The sequence below is a fragment of the Penicillium nucicola genome, assembly GCF_028828085.1.
Source record: "Penicillium nucicola strain IBT 29836 chromosome Unknown utg000003l, whole genome shotgun sequence".
Taxonomy (NCBI): domain Eukaryota; kingdom Fungi; phylum Ascomycota; class Eurotiomycetes; order Eurotiales; family Aspergillaceae; genus Penicillium; species Penicillium nucicola.
In genome coordinates, this window is record NW_026643127.1 from 2,267,784 (window position 1) to 2,281,211 (window position 13,428).

Here is a 13,428-nt window from a genome sequence, read left to right on the forward strand (position 1 = left end):
AAATTCGATGGGGATAACATGGCTGGACGAGGATCTCAACAGTATGGAAGGCTTGAGATATACCTCAGGGATAACGAGTCAGGCTAAAGAACCGCTGAAAGTCCCAGCCCTGCAAGCGTTGGGAGAATTACCAGGGCTGTCTGGGGTCAAATTGGTATTTTTCATTTGTTCCAAGTCAGTTCGGAGCGCCAAGTTAAGAGGGCATTCACTAGCCCTAGGTAGCCCTGGAGGCCCCAGGGTACTCTGCTATGCTTACTGAGCATGCCAACTTTCTTCCCCCTCTCACCTGGCTCTGTCTGTTCCAATTTAATGCATGCCAGGCTTTGCAGATTATCCAGAGCCATACTCTGGTCCCGTCGACCGAATCCTCGGAGGGGGTCAACAACGGGGGGAACCTCGCTGCTGGTCCACAAAACTTACGATGACCAACGTACCTCACATTTCCTACCGGACTCAAAGCCAAGAATCAATCCATCGATGCATATGATCAAATGACGCCGGAAGGTGACCGTGGCATTCGATCATATGCAACGCCTTCAAGCCATAACGATGAAAGAGGACCGAACAACCGAATCCAACCCTCAACGCGACCAAGTACAGTGAACAAACTGTATACAAATATGCAAATGAAGCCCCAGTGCCCAGACCAAACCCGTGTGACAACGCAACTAAAATTCGTGTCGGCACTGCAAGCTGCACGTAAGACACGTCCCCTGAACCTAACAGGCGCCTATTCGCCATGTTCCTGAATCGGCGAGACACCACTCGTACATGCACCCAATGAGCAGACAGAAGAGTCCAGAAGACTTCTTCAAGTCCCCTCCCCCAGATCGGCTCCCAGACGAGCCGCGCCGAGAAGACCCTGAGGGTCTCGACACCACAGCGCCCGCCCAATAGCGGGCCAAGTATAGCCTTTTCCCCGACGCCAAGAGAGTATGCAAGAGACTGCGTTTTGCTTCTTTCAGCTGTCTTTTCAGCTGGAAAATAGGAACAGAGGTGTGATTTGAGGGGGGGATAGACTCCGCTTTGCAGCAGACTCGAACCAAAATAATGCGACCAGGATTGGAGGGGCTATAAGAAGAAACCATTCCCATCGTTCGATCGCACTCCAGCCCGAGTCCCGAATTTTGGGTCCTGATCTTGTTCTTATTTTTATTCTTCTTGTCTTTCCATCGAATTGACCATCGTTTCTGCCTGCATACAGTCCATTTCTCATAATGAATTTCTTGGCTCTATACCTGGCGCTCGTCAGCGTCTTTTCCAGCACAGTCGCTGCCCTGCCCAGACTTGAGCTCCGAGCAATTCTCGCTTATAGAAGTGTACGGCCAACCCCCTGTTCCATTCGCCAATACACCCCAACCAGACTCAAACCGCTAATGTTTCATAGTGGGACCTTCGCTTCCTGAGCGTTGCACCCCCAACTTGTAACCCCGACGACTCGAATTTGGACTATTCGATTTTCCATCGCTACGGCGCGAGTCCCCGCTCTTGTGAGGCGCTTGATACGGCGTCGTTCAACGCGACTAACCTCAAGAGTATCTCGTGGAAGAGTCCCGAGCCTTCGGATCAGCAGGATATTTGCTTGTTTAGTACCGCTGACTGCTCGGGTGGTGAGGGTGCTTTCCTCGGGACTATTACCTCCGGCTGGGATGTCTGCTATCTGTATAATGGTTTCTTGGGGTGGACTGTTATTGAGCATGGGGATAGCTGTGTTTGAGAGGTTGTATTGATGAAATCGTGGCGGCTGAGATCTATGGATCTGGTAATTGGGTTGATTGTTTGTGTTCATAACTCATTGGTAAATAACAAAAAGGTCATGGATGTATACACGGTACATGCTAAAAATTCTATATCTAGTCAAAGCAATTGTGCTTTTCTCTTTTGTGACTCTTCTTTGGCCTATTTGCAACTTCTTCGCCTTTACTATCTATAAGTTAAGGTAGACATGATGACGACTCAGTTTAGTGGCTAGTAATATACAATGGCTATCAAATCGGGAGGAAATAAAAAAGATGAGCATGACTATATGGATATGAGAAGATCAAATTGGTTAGAAGAACAAAAGAAAGTACGACGATGGACTTCATGAAGGTGAGAAGAAAGAGTCTGTCGGTGGTGTGGGATCGGAGAAAAGAGGAAGAAGGTCGACAAGGGAAAAAAGCAGACAGTCATGGCGGTAATTTATGGACAAGGTGATGTCTCGATTTCGAAGAGCATACACATATCAAACCCAGATCAGGAGACTTTGGAGAAATTTTAGGATACAAGATACTCAGTTGAAACCAATAACATGTCTAAATCATTTATTCAATCTAAAGAACGTCACAGAGACAAATGTATAAAAGTTAGATTATGTAGCCACCAACACCCGGAATCATGACATGAAACAAAAGCATGTTTACTCCCGGCCCGTGCCAGGAGTGAGGCGCCAGGCACGAAGAGGTAGAGCCTGCAATTTCCTAGCGGCAGGTTGAATAAACATGATGAACGTCACTACGCCGATGGCAACGCAAATCATGTTGGTCATATAGTAGCCATCGCGGTCGACTTGGCAGGTACCGCCGCCAGCGAGACAGCGGTTCTTCTCTGGCTCGAGGGCGCAGGAGAAGGCTGTGGTGATAAGGTCGCCTTTAAGAGATTCTGCTGCCGGGGCGGTGGTTGGTGGGAGACAGGTTGCTTCTGTGAAGAAGTCGACTAATTTTAGAACGAAGATTCGGGGGAATGTTCCGCCCAGGTTGCAGACACTGGGATTCATGTTAGTATGGAGACCGATAGGGGATATAATGTTGACTTACGTTGCCAGGAGAGTCATGTATGTTCCGCCAATGGCTGGGTCCGCAATGCGAGCGTGGAAGGCCGAAATGGCGACGAACATGACTGTGTTCATGAAGGTTGATAGGACGTGCTCGCCGATCACCGTCAGCATGTACCACATGGGTACCTCGGGAGCGCTAGGGTAGATCATGACGGTCAACTGGGCCAAGACAGCGGCTGCCAGCCGGCCAATAAAGGCCCAGCCCCAGAGACGCATGGCGCCGTAGTTGGTCGACCACTGGCCAGCATAGTAGCCCAGCATGATCTCAAAGGGGAAATCAATCAGCACCACCAACGCCATGTTATCCTGCCCGAAGCCCTTATCCAAAAGCTTCAAGCTAGTCACACCGTCATTAGCTTGGAAGCCGATCTTAGCAATCAAATGGATGAGAATGATAGTCTGAATGTTCTTCAGCTTCAGAACACTCCACATGCTCTTGTACACGTCCATGATGCTATCACGCTCCCGAGTGTGATCCTCCTTCTTAAGGAAGGCTAACCCCAATGTCACAATCAGGTACGCCCAGCCCCAGAAGGTAAGGTAGGTGCCGAGGGAGAGCAGGCCGCCCTCGCTGGGGATGGCCCTGAACCATCGATTGGCAAAGTCCTTCGAGTTGAACGCCAAGAAGACAGTATAAGACAGGAAGTGGCCCGCGGTCAATCCAACAGTCTGGGCAGTCGAGGCGTAAGAAATGTTGGGTGGGGACATGAGTGTGATGGCCCACCCGTCCACGGCGATGTCCTGAGTCGCACAGAAAAGCACCAGCATGAACCACCAGTAGGTGAACTTCCATACACCCGCACCACCATTGGCACCAGCCTGGACCATCATTTCTTCAATGTGTCCACCCAAGTAGATCATCGCGAGACCGGCAATGACCTGCACTGGTGTGATCCAGCTCTTGCGGCGCCCAAAGCGCGTACTCCAAACTGCATCGACAATCGGACTCCAAAAGAGTTTGAGAGAATAAGGGTATGAGGCGAGTGAGAAAATGCCAATTTGGCCGTAAGAGAGGTACGGCTTGAGTAGGAATGGGACGGAGCCCGTGGCCAGGCCCATGGGCACTCCCTGGAGGAAGTATAGGAGACAGAGAAGGAGGAAATTCCGGCGATCACTCGCAGGTAGGTTGTGGAAGGTTGTGTTTGCCATTACAGGCGTCTGCGGGATGACGGCAGGTTCATTGTCGAGAGAGAAGCTGGATCGCGACATCAGGGCGGCTGTTCGATCGGCGGAGGACTCGGAGGAGGGCGTGTCCCGCCTGCGCATTTCAATGTTGTTGTTCATCTTCCCATTCGCATGGCCGTTCGATCCCGTAGCTAATTTAAGGTTGGGTTTGGAGCGGCGCTTGGAGAGGCTCGCGTTCTTGCGTGTCATTGAAGTATAGTCTCGAGTCGAAGTTCACGTGTGACAGAAGTTGGGGATTGTAGTTATAAGTGAAAGAAGGGAGTGGGACAAAGATACCTAAGATGCCCAAGATGCCCAAGTTGGATTAATAAAAGAGTGAATGCATGAGCGTGGAAGGAATGGGGGAGTTGAACCTTGGAAGTTTGCAAACTGGCCTCTTGGCTGTCAAGTGGATTTGCAAATCCGGGGCAGTGCAGGGTCTCCAGATAGAACCGGTTATGACTGACTTCAACTATACGAGTTATATATATGTAGAGGTTACCTATCACTTCCAATTCATGTCGACATTGCTCTTTTTATATCTACTGGACCATCTGTGTTGAGGTAATAAATAGCTTATAAATCTATATGTCGGCCTGAGCGATGAAGACCGAACTGAATCGCACCCAGATTAGTAATTCCGTTGGCCACAGAGACCCCGAAACACCCCCAAATGCATGCGAGCGTGTAAGTTTAACCCTGAAAGTCGATACAATTTGGTGTCTGTTCGACCAAGGCCAAGCTTCTGCACGGTCGCGTCAACCGTATCACGTGCGCCCAAACAAACATCCCGATCTTCATCTGTAAGCCAATCTCGACCAAACCCCAACGTTCATAATGACCACAAAACCCTCCAACAAGCGCGCAACCCCCGATTTCCAACAAGATGAACTAGACACTTCAATAACCGCCATGCGCGCAGAAAGTAACCACCCCGTCTCCAAAATCACGCCCAAAACACCCCGAAACTAACAACCCCAAGTCCAGACCCTCCAAAAACGCAAACGCCTCCTGACATCCAGCCTCCTAACAACAAACAAAATCCAATCCCTCCTCAAAACCCCCAAAACCGAAACAACAACCACCCTTGAAGCCCTCTCTCCACTAGTCCAAGCCGCAGGCAAACACAACACCTCCAACCACCACCGCATAGCCTTCGGCGCAACAACCTTCCCCTTCAAAGACCCCTCACCAAACACAACCCCTCAAACCAGCAACCTCCTCGGCATCCGCCTCGACGTCTGCGCGCGTAATGGCCGGTTCGCGAAACCCTACTACGTCCTTCTCCGCCCAGAGCGCAGCCACGTCGCCGGCAAAGAGAAGGCCCGAAGACTAAGGGTCCACCGGCACACAATCCCGTCATTCATCTCCATCGCGAAGCTAGAGGGTGTTTATCTACCGCGCGCGCGGGTTCCTCGGGATCAGGCCGAAGACGGGGAGGGGGAGGATACGTCCTCGACCGAGGACGCGCCGAAAACAAGTAAGGGGAAGTCCGTCGCGCGCCGACAGGATCTGGTGGGCTTCGTGCGGGAGTTGCGACGGGAGTTGGTTGCGTGGCATATGCGCGTTGATGCGATCGATTTGCTGCGCGAATGGGTGGGGCTGGTTGATTCGGAGGGGCGGGTTGTCGCCCCGGCGCATGTGTTGCCTGATCCGAGTACGGGAATCGTGGGGTTATCGGGGGTGTCGATTGAGGCGCGGTATGTGCGTGTTGAGTGGGAGGATGGGCGGGTTGGACGGTTTAAGCTGTCGAATTGTGGGGTTGTGGAGAGGGCGGTTGTTATTGGGGATTCTGGGAGGGATAAGGTCACCGAGGATATGATTACAGGCGGTGGGGGGAGAGTTGAGGGGGTTCTTGAGAGGCTGAGGGTTCGGTCTGGGGCTGGGTCGCCTTCTTGAGTTGGCTCTGATATGACGATACAACCTGGTGATGGACGAGATGGATTTTGTTTGATCGGTTTTCTTTAGCGTGATACCCCAATACTGATTTTTTGGCAACGTACAACAGAGTCAAGGACTTGTAAATCAAGAACGAATTGTAATTGGTATATCTATTCAATGATTCCACCTAAGCTATGCAACCAGAAGACAAGCGCCGCAATCCATATGTAGTGCTCAAATTGTGTGTCCAAAGTCGGATTTCCAACATCATTACAAGAAGGGTAAGGGCATATCAAGGGCAGAGAAATACAGCAAGTCTAAGACACCAGGTCTGCCAAATGTCAGACATTAAATATTCAGACCAAAAGAAAGAGTATTAGAAGGGGGTATTAGTGATTGATGTCGTGTCATCGTGCGCTCTAAAGTTGAAGATTCAAAATCCCAAATTAAAAGCAAGTTAGGGCGCCACGCCATCCTGAGGACCAATTGTGTCTGGGGTACTCGATGCTCCCAGAGGCGAGGATCCCGGGACAGTAGTGGTGACGGGGGTATCGATGTCGGATGTAGCGTTTGTGAATGAGATTCGTGGTAGGGGGCCGTATAATTGTCCATTTCGCAATTCAAGGGTCCGGCGGAGGATAGCTTCTTCCAGCTGCCAGCGGTCACATAGAGAGGTCTTCTTGGAGTCCATGATCCGGTTGAGGGATGCTTCTTCGGTTTGTTGCGCCTGCTGGAGGGTAGTGATATTCTGCTTGTGTTGCTTGCACATCGTATTCAGGTCCTTTTCTAGGCGCGCCGTGGTTTCTTGGAGCTTGACTTCTTGGCGGTCTCGGAGGACTTTGATGCGGGCATCGTGGAGCTGGTCCATGGACTCATGATCGTGGTATTGCTGTTCAAGCTGTTCCATGTGTTGCCGAGTGAATTGGCGGGCTGGCGGGGTCGAAGCAGAGTCTGAGAATGACCCTGATGACCGTCCAGTCGTTGTTGCTGTGATGGAGGGGGAGGGTGGTGGACTAGCGTTGCGGAAATAGCCCTCCATGTGTTTGATGCGAGTGGCCGAGTTCATCTTGGCACGGTCGAACTCTCGTTGCTGTTCGATTTCAACTGCAAGTTGCCGTTCTTCCAGTCGAACGATATCGTCGATGTTCTTTTCACGCTTCTCTTCCTCCGTGCGCTCGTTCTCGGACCGCTTTTCAGATACAGCATCTTGGTGCCGGCGCCGGAGGCTGTTCAGAGCGGTCTCTTGGAAAGCTAGGTGACGATTCTTTTCGATCTCATGCTTCTTGTGCAATTCACTTAGCTCGGGATCATCCGCGCTTCGCTGTAATGCTTCTTTGTTGAACAAAGGAATCCTCAGCTTGGGAAGAGGGGCTTCGGTGGTTCGCTTGGGAGGACGAGGGATGGCCGGAGGAATATCTCCATCGTCGGGAGTATTAGAGTCAAGCGTAGGCTCGGTGTAGACCCGTTCCACGCCTTTATCATTCGTGGGGACGGCGATTCGCGAGTCAGGAGACATGACGAGGGGCGGGGAAGTGCGCTTCTTGCGAAAATGAATCCGGCCAATGGCAGATTTTATACTACTGCGCCGTCTCTCTTTCTTGTCCGCAGATGCGACACTCAGCATCGAATGACGATGCGATTTCCCCTCGGCAGAATCAAGGTATCTATGCCCAGCGAGTCCCATTCTCCCTTCACTCGAGCAGAGAGAGGTAGGCCGGGTAGACAGCGACGCCAGCGAGCGCGTACTGCCAGGCTTGAAATGATCGGAAGCGATTGTGATCTCCGACAGCGACGAAACAACCTGATCCAGCGCCGAGGTTGACGGAGAACCGGAATCATGCGACGGGGTGGCAGAGCCATCGTAGACAGAGATGCGATCGGTTGACGAGCCCGACGAGAGAACCGGCGACGAAAGCTCCAGTAAACCTGATGCGATCGAGGCAGACAACGGCGCTGTTGCTTCCATTTCTGGGATCTTCACGCCCAGTTGCCGGGCTTGGTCAGCCAGCTGTTGCGCCCGCGCTTGTTCGGCTTCTAATGAAGAGAGGTGGAGTACATCCTGGCGATATTGGGCCTCGTCGAAAATAAGGCCGTTAGACTCCATGGCCATTATGTACAGGGGTATGGGGGGTGGGGAGGCGCCGAGCCAGCGCGCGCATAAGCTGGTACCGATAAAAGGAGTGGACTCGCCCACGGCACTAGTAGTACGGTGGACGGGAGGGATTCAATGACAGCATCTGCCTGGAAAGTTCAGGAGGGGTTGGAGCTCTATGTAATGACAGGAAGGGAGGTAAAAGGTCAAAGCGAAATAACAGGAAAGGGGAAGATGATACGGGAATTTTTAATATGAAAGACCCACGCCTGACGCAATCTTTTTCATGGAAAATACGGAGTAAACGGAGGATGCGGAACTGTGAATAAACTTCTTAAGTTAACGTTGACTAGTGCAAAAGCTATCTATACCTTGACAAAAGCCCACGGGGACAAATTTATACTTGACTCTGCATGTTATCACCCCTCTATACAAAATACTAGTTGGGAAAGTAGGGCTTAGGGCTTGATGTAGTGCCTCGGTCCGGAGATATCTGGGTCAGGCCAGGAACCCCAGAACATATATACCCAGATGAAGATATGAATATATGAACCGATGAAAAGATGAGCATCTATCATCAGCCATTCAGCATGTCAACCCCCAACTGGTAGGCCAACTCTTTCAGTCCACGTTGTGGGGTTCCCGCCTTCGTGCGCTTGTCCCACGCATGATTACAGTCCGCCATGCGTTGGCGGACCACATGCCGTCCAGGCAACGCCTCAATCTTCTGAGCCAACTCCTCGGCCTCAAGTGCAAGAGAGTCCATCTCAGCAGTGATCATGAGGAGTCGTCGTGGGAACAGGTCTGCCTGTGCGAAAAGCGGAGAGATACGCGGATCTCGCCTATCAAAGGTAGAAGGAATATAACAACGGTTGAATAGGCGCCCGACTGAGACTGAGATCCCCCCACCTTTTCTGCTGGGGGCAAACTTTTGAGTGCCATCTGTGCTCAAATCGGTCACCGGATAGTATGCCAATAGCGAGTGGAAGGTGTCGGCGGGGAACAGGTTGGCGGCGGCGGCTAGCGCGAGGTTACCTCCAGCACTGAAGCCGGAAAGAGACACGTGGGTAAGGTCGAACTCTTCTGGCCGGGCTAACACATATTTGATGGCATCTTCAACGTCGTTTAGTGCTGCGGGGAAGGGATTCTCAGGCGCCAGGCGATATGCGCAATCGAGGACTGTGAATTTGGTCTCGCGACTCATTTGCCGGCAGAATTCATCATCGCTTCCATGATACGGTAACAAGAATCCACTGCCATGGAAGTTAAGGAGAACAGGTGATGGCCCAGTGCTGGAAGAGCGATACACATGAGCCGTGATGGATCGGCCCGCATCGCGGGACTTGATCTGGCGCACTTCATCTGGTGTAGCATGTACGGGAGCTATGAGGCCGATTATGAATCGAAGAATCACAGCCAGGCATTTATCTCGCCAATACGATAGAGACATTTGGGAGTTGTTGAAGATGAGAGTGAGCCGAGGCTCCAGAGCTGATTAGAACTAAGATAATCTCCACTTTACCTCCCTTGTTAGCTTCTCATGTGTTTCGAGAATGTGGTTCCAACAGTCAAGCATTACTAGGCCGGTGATCTAAAACACCCATACATTACACCATGTAGTTTGTCAGTTCATTGAATGAGGTTAAATCCGAACATAACCTGGAATAGTATCGAGGTTCCCTACGTCTCAGCCTATTAACTGAACCAAATACTCTCTAGATATGAGGTGCGTCGTTACATGCTATCTCCGTGCGGCGTTAGCTTTCAGCGCTGCCCAAAGAGAATTTCCACGCAGTGTCAATACATGCCACGCACCTCCTCCGCCAATAAAAGTGACCCATCGTGACGCCTCCTCTCGACATCACATCGACTCTATACCTCTTGGGTCCCAAGTCTTGAGGATATCATGTTAATCTTTATCACATCTCTCAAATACTGAACATAGCAAAATAACAAGGAATAAGACGCCACAAACCCCGTCACCCTCTAGGCTGCCATCTCCGTACACGATCTAGAAGATGGCGATCAAAGCCGACCCCAGCGATACCAAATTCACAGTGTTTATTCGCCTACCCTTTCCAAGGGGTGATTTTGTCGACCCACCACCAGTAAGATTTCCAAGCTATCGCTGTTGACCCTCGACTGACGCCAACAGGTGGAATGGGATACACACAAAGACCAAGCACTTTGGGATATCCTTTCGCGCCCGTCGAAAGGAGACATAGATTGTATGATTGACATGGACTTTTTACTTTCTTGATATATGGCTAATACCATGATAGGGAAAGCACTGTAAATACCCTTGCATCGTGGCCTGCAGCCGGCTACTGACATGGATCGTTTATCTAGTGCAGACAACTTTGAGGTCACCTTGCAGTTTCTACTTCAACAGGCTGCATGGCTGTATGATCGACAGTTATCACAGGTCCGCGCTCAAATTCGCAAGGTGGGAACTACACAGTCAAATTCGCCCTCTCCGGCTCCTGGGTCGGTTTCTGGGAGCACCGCTTTGGGTGGGCAAGCACAGAAAGAGGTGCCGGTGACAGGTACTTATTATCGTGGATGATATTTTGGAAGATATGAGACTCATGATGAGCAGCACCTCGAGGGCCAACGAGACCGACGTCTTTACAGAAGGATATTCCACGGCGATGTAGGAACCGAGCTCCATCTCCTATATGCAAGATCTGACATCGATTATAGCTCTTGATGATCGACGGGCCAGTACTTCGACTTTACCTGGTACTCAGAAACGCGGAACCCAAGACCCTCATCGTACTGACACACCCACAGCTGACGAGAAAGACTCTCGCTGGGATTCCCTTGGCCGTCGACCTTCGGTCGCTCATCGGGAACAGCCTGCTGCACCTGTTCTTCGATCCCCTCCGCTAGAGGAAGAAGATCTATCTTCCAGTCTCTCCGAAGAGTCCGATTCTGACGAAGAGACTGGCAGACGTATGCCGCGATTCAAGCGATTTGGCAAATTCTCCATCCAGCGCTCCGGCCTCCGCGATGACGAAGATGACGAAGATGACACCCCAGCCTTCCTGCCCCTTGTCCGAGAAAACGAACAAGCCCAACGCGAACGACCCGGCCAGGAACTCAGCGCTACTCTCCGGCTAGATGCCGAGCGAGCAGCTCAGCGACGACGCAACCCGGAACGTCCGGGTCATGCAATCCTTGCCACGGATTCCTCCACTAGCTCTATGAGTTCCGGAGCTCCGGTGAGTCTATCTCCCAGCGATAGCAGACGCATTAACCCCGCTGTGCCCACTATGCATGCCCGGCGACTCCCGGAATCTCGCCAGAACTCCCGGAAGTCGACGGCCTCCGGGCGTGAGGCCAGTGACGGTACCCCCAGCATGGGAAGCAGCTTTAGTGATCTTGATGGTGCGTACTTTGACCCCGTGGACCTGGAATTCCTACTGATCGACCCGTAGATGCAAGTGTCACCCAATCTGCCCTGGAGGAGGCTCTACTAAGCAATATGCAACATGGTGGGATGGCAAGTCGGATGAGCACGATCAGCCAGGCACTTCGCAGTCGCTATCTGCAGTGACACTTGCGGTCGACTTCTTTCCTGAACTACAAGCAAGCTTGGATGAGATCTTGGTTGGGTTGTAGACAGATGCAGCATGGACCATTTATCTTGACGGCCGAAACACTATCTAAGAAATGTGGCAACTATGAATTCAGGGTCCTTGAAAGTGCTCCATGTGTAGCACTTCATTAGCTTACATACTAGATTCTATGGAAAGGCGATAGGATTCCATGGGAGTAAGATTCTTCTTTCCTCCTTTGTTTTAATATTCTAGCATTGCAAAGCCCACAGTTGCCTCAGAGTTGAGTTCATATGTTGGATGTTGGATGTTGGCGGTTGAACTGTTGCATTCAACAGGTCGGTCCAACGGGAGCGCTAATGCCGGATCCAGTAACTCGGTCTCAACTGCGACTGTAACCGTCCCCCACCACGGCATCCGAGGCATCTTTCCTTCTTTTTATTACAGACATTTACAGACAACTCACAGCTTACAGCTCACAGCCCACAGACTCTATCACAATGGCAGCTCCATTAGTCGGCGAAATGTCGCCAGCGGAAGCGGAATCAGTCTACTTCAATGAATACCCCCCACCAAAGGCCCTTCCCAAACATGAAGCGCTGGCGCGCGCATTTATCAATCTCCACGTCGAGGAGAACCGACGAGTAGTCCTCGTCACATCAGGTGGCACAACGGTGCCTCTAGAAGCTCAGACCGTCCGATTCATTGACAATTTCTCCGCCGGAACACGCGGTGCCACATCCGCCGAGTACTTCCTAGAGCAAGGCTACGCCGTGATCTTCCTGCACCGCCAATACAGTCTCCTCCCATACTCGCGACACTACAGCCACTCAACAAATTGTTTCCTGGACTTCATGGACGAGGCCCCACCATCCTCGGAATCCTCAAACTCAGGCAGCGACAATGGACCGATTATGGTGCGCGACGAATACCAAGACCAAATGCGCAGTGTGCTCCGCAAATACCGCTACGCAAAGCAAAACAACCGCCTGCTCCTCCTCCCCTTCACAACCGTCTCTGAATACATGTTCGAGCTGCGCTCGCTAGCAAAACTCATGCGCCCGCTCGACGCCAATGCGCTCTTCTACCTGGCCGCCGCAGTAAGCGACTTCTTCATCCCGCGCAGCCGAATGGCCGAACACAAAATCCAATCCTCGGAATTACCCGCCCACCTTCAAAACCAAACCCCTAATGCCAATGCCGACGCCGACGCCACCGTCGACTCAAATGACATCTACACCGGCGAAAACGAAGAAGAACCCTCCCACCGCAAGAAGCTCGTCGTGAACCTGGACCCCGTACCGAAGTTCCTGCACCGACTCGTGGACGGCTGGGCCCCGGAAGGGAGTATGGTCGTTTCGTTCAAACTAGAGACGGATCCGTCATTGCTTGTTTACAAGGCGCGCACTGCGTTGCAGCGGTATTCGCATCATCTGGTCATTGGTAACCTGCTCTCCACGCGTAAGTGGGAGGTTGTCTTTATCACGCCTGATGCGCCGCATGAGCGCTGGCTGCGGGTTCCGAAGTCCAGGCGTAGTAAGAGTATTTCTGGGGTTGAGGATCAGGTTGGGTTGGCCGAGGCTAAGAAGGGGAATACTGTGCCTGTAGATCAGGTTCAGGGTGATAGTGTTCCTGATGGGAGCCATGATGGGATTGAGATTGAGAGTCTTATTATTCCCGAGTTGGTTAAGTTGCATGATAAGATGGTTGAGAAGAGGCAGTCGGCTTGAGTGTGGCTTAGTTGTATAATTGGTTAGAAATGGCATCTACTGTAATGGTATGCCGCATTTCATGGGGGCATTTAGCTTGAGTGATCTACGTATATTCTGTTTCTTTTTGGGGGTTCAATTACTATTCCAATATCGATTGACGCATACACTTTAATGTTGCTATTTTCATAGCAAGACCATGGCAAC

At 51.5% G+C, this 13,428-nt stretch overlaps 7 protein-coding genes across 7 annotated transcripts; 4 read left to right on the forward strand and 3 right to left on the reverse strand.

Annotated features, from left to right (window-relative positions):
* Positions 1–1,217: 1,217 nt before the first annotated feature.
* On the forward strand, positions 1,218–1,717 carry N7511_004404 (uncharacterized protein; the record flags this gene model as incomplete). Its single annotated transcript, XM_057126829.1, has 2 exons — positions 1,218–1,319; positions 1,388–1,717. The coding sequence occupies 2 exons, from the start codon at positions 1,218–1,220 to the stop codon at positions 1,715–1,717; spliced, it is 432 nt and encodes a 143-aa protein (XP_056985719.1).
* Positions 1,718–2,398: 681 nt separating this feature from the next.
* On the reverse strand, positions 2,399–4,189 carry N7511_004405 (SD08430p; the record flags this gene model as incomplete). The annotated part of the gene is made up of 2 exons (XM_057126830.1): positions 2,399–2,744; positions 2,796–4,189. The coding sequence occupies 2 exons, from the start codon at positions 4,187–4,189 to the stop codon at positions 2,399–2,401; spliced, it is 1,740 nt and encodes a 579-aa protein (XP_056985720.1).
* A 627-nt stretch (positions 4,190–4,816) lies between these two features.
* N7511_004406 (uncharacterized protein) lies at positions 4,817–5,878 on the forward strand (the record flags this gene model as incomplete). The annotated part of the gene is made up of 2 exons (XM_057126831.1): positions 4,817–4,904; positions 4,962–5,878. The coding sequence occupies 2 exons, from the start codon at positions 4,817–4,819 to the stop codon at positions 5,876–5,878; spliced, it is 1,005 nt and encodes a 334-aa protein (XP_056985721.1).
* Positions 5,879–6,317: 439 nt separating this feature from the next.
* On the reverse strand, positions 6,318–7,970 carry N7511_004407 (uncharacterized protein; the record flags this gene model as incomplete). Its single annotated transcript, XM_057126832.1, has 1 exon — positions 6,318–7,970. The coding sequence occupies one exon, from the start codon at positions 7,968–7,970 to the stop codon at positions 6,318–6,320; it is 1,653 nt and encodes a 550-aa protein (XP_056985722.1).
* Positions 7,971–8,529: 559 nt separating this feature from the next.
* Positions 8,530–9,402, reverse strand: N7511_004408 (putative esterase/lipase; the record flags this gene model as incomplete). The annotated part of the gene is made up of 1 exon (XM_057126833.1): positions 8,530–9,402. One exon carries the CDS (start codon positions 9,400–9,402, stop codon positions 8,530–8,532), a length of 873 nt encoding a protein of 290 aa, XP_056985723.1.
* Positions 9,403–9,970: 568 nt separating this feature from the next.
* On the forward strand, positions 9,971–11,511 carry N7511_004409 (uncharacterized protein; the record flags this gene model as incomplete). Its single annotated transcript, XM_057126834.1, has 6 exons — positions 9,971–10,060; positions 10,108–10,180; positions 10,235–10,244; positions 10,302–10,498; positions 10,656–11,342; positions 11,393–11,511. The coding sequence occupies 6 exons, from the start codon at positions 9,971–9,973 to the stop codon at positions 11,509–11,511; spliced, it is 1,176 nt and encodes a 391-aa protein (XP_056985724.1).
* Positions 11,512–12,012: 501 nt separating this feature from the next.
* Positions 12,013–13,242, forward strand: N7511_004410 (phosphopantothenate--cysteine ligase CAB2; the record flags this gene model as incomplete). The annotated part of the gene is made up of 1 exon (XM_057126835.1): positions 12,013–13,242. The coding sequence occupies one exon, from the start codon at positions 12,013–12,015 to the stop codon at positions 13,240–13,242; it is 1,230 nt and encodes a 409-aa protein (XP_056985725.1).
* Between the last annotated feature and the right edge of the window lie 186 nt (positions 13,243–13,428).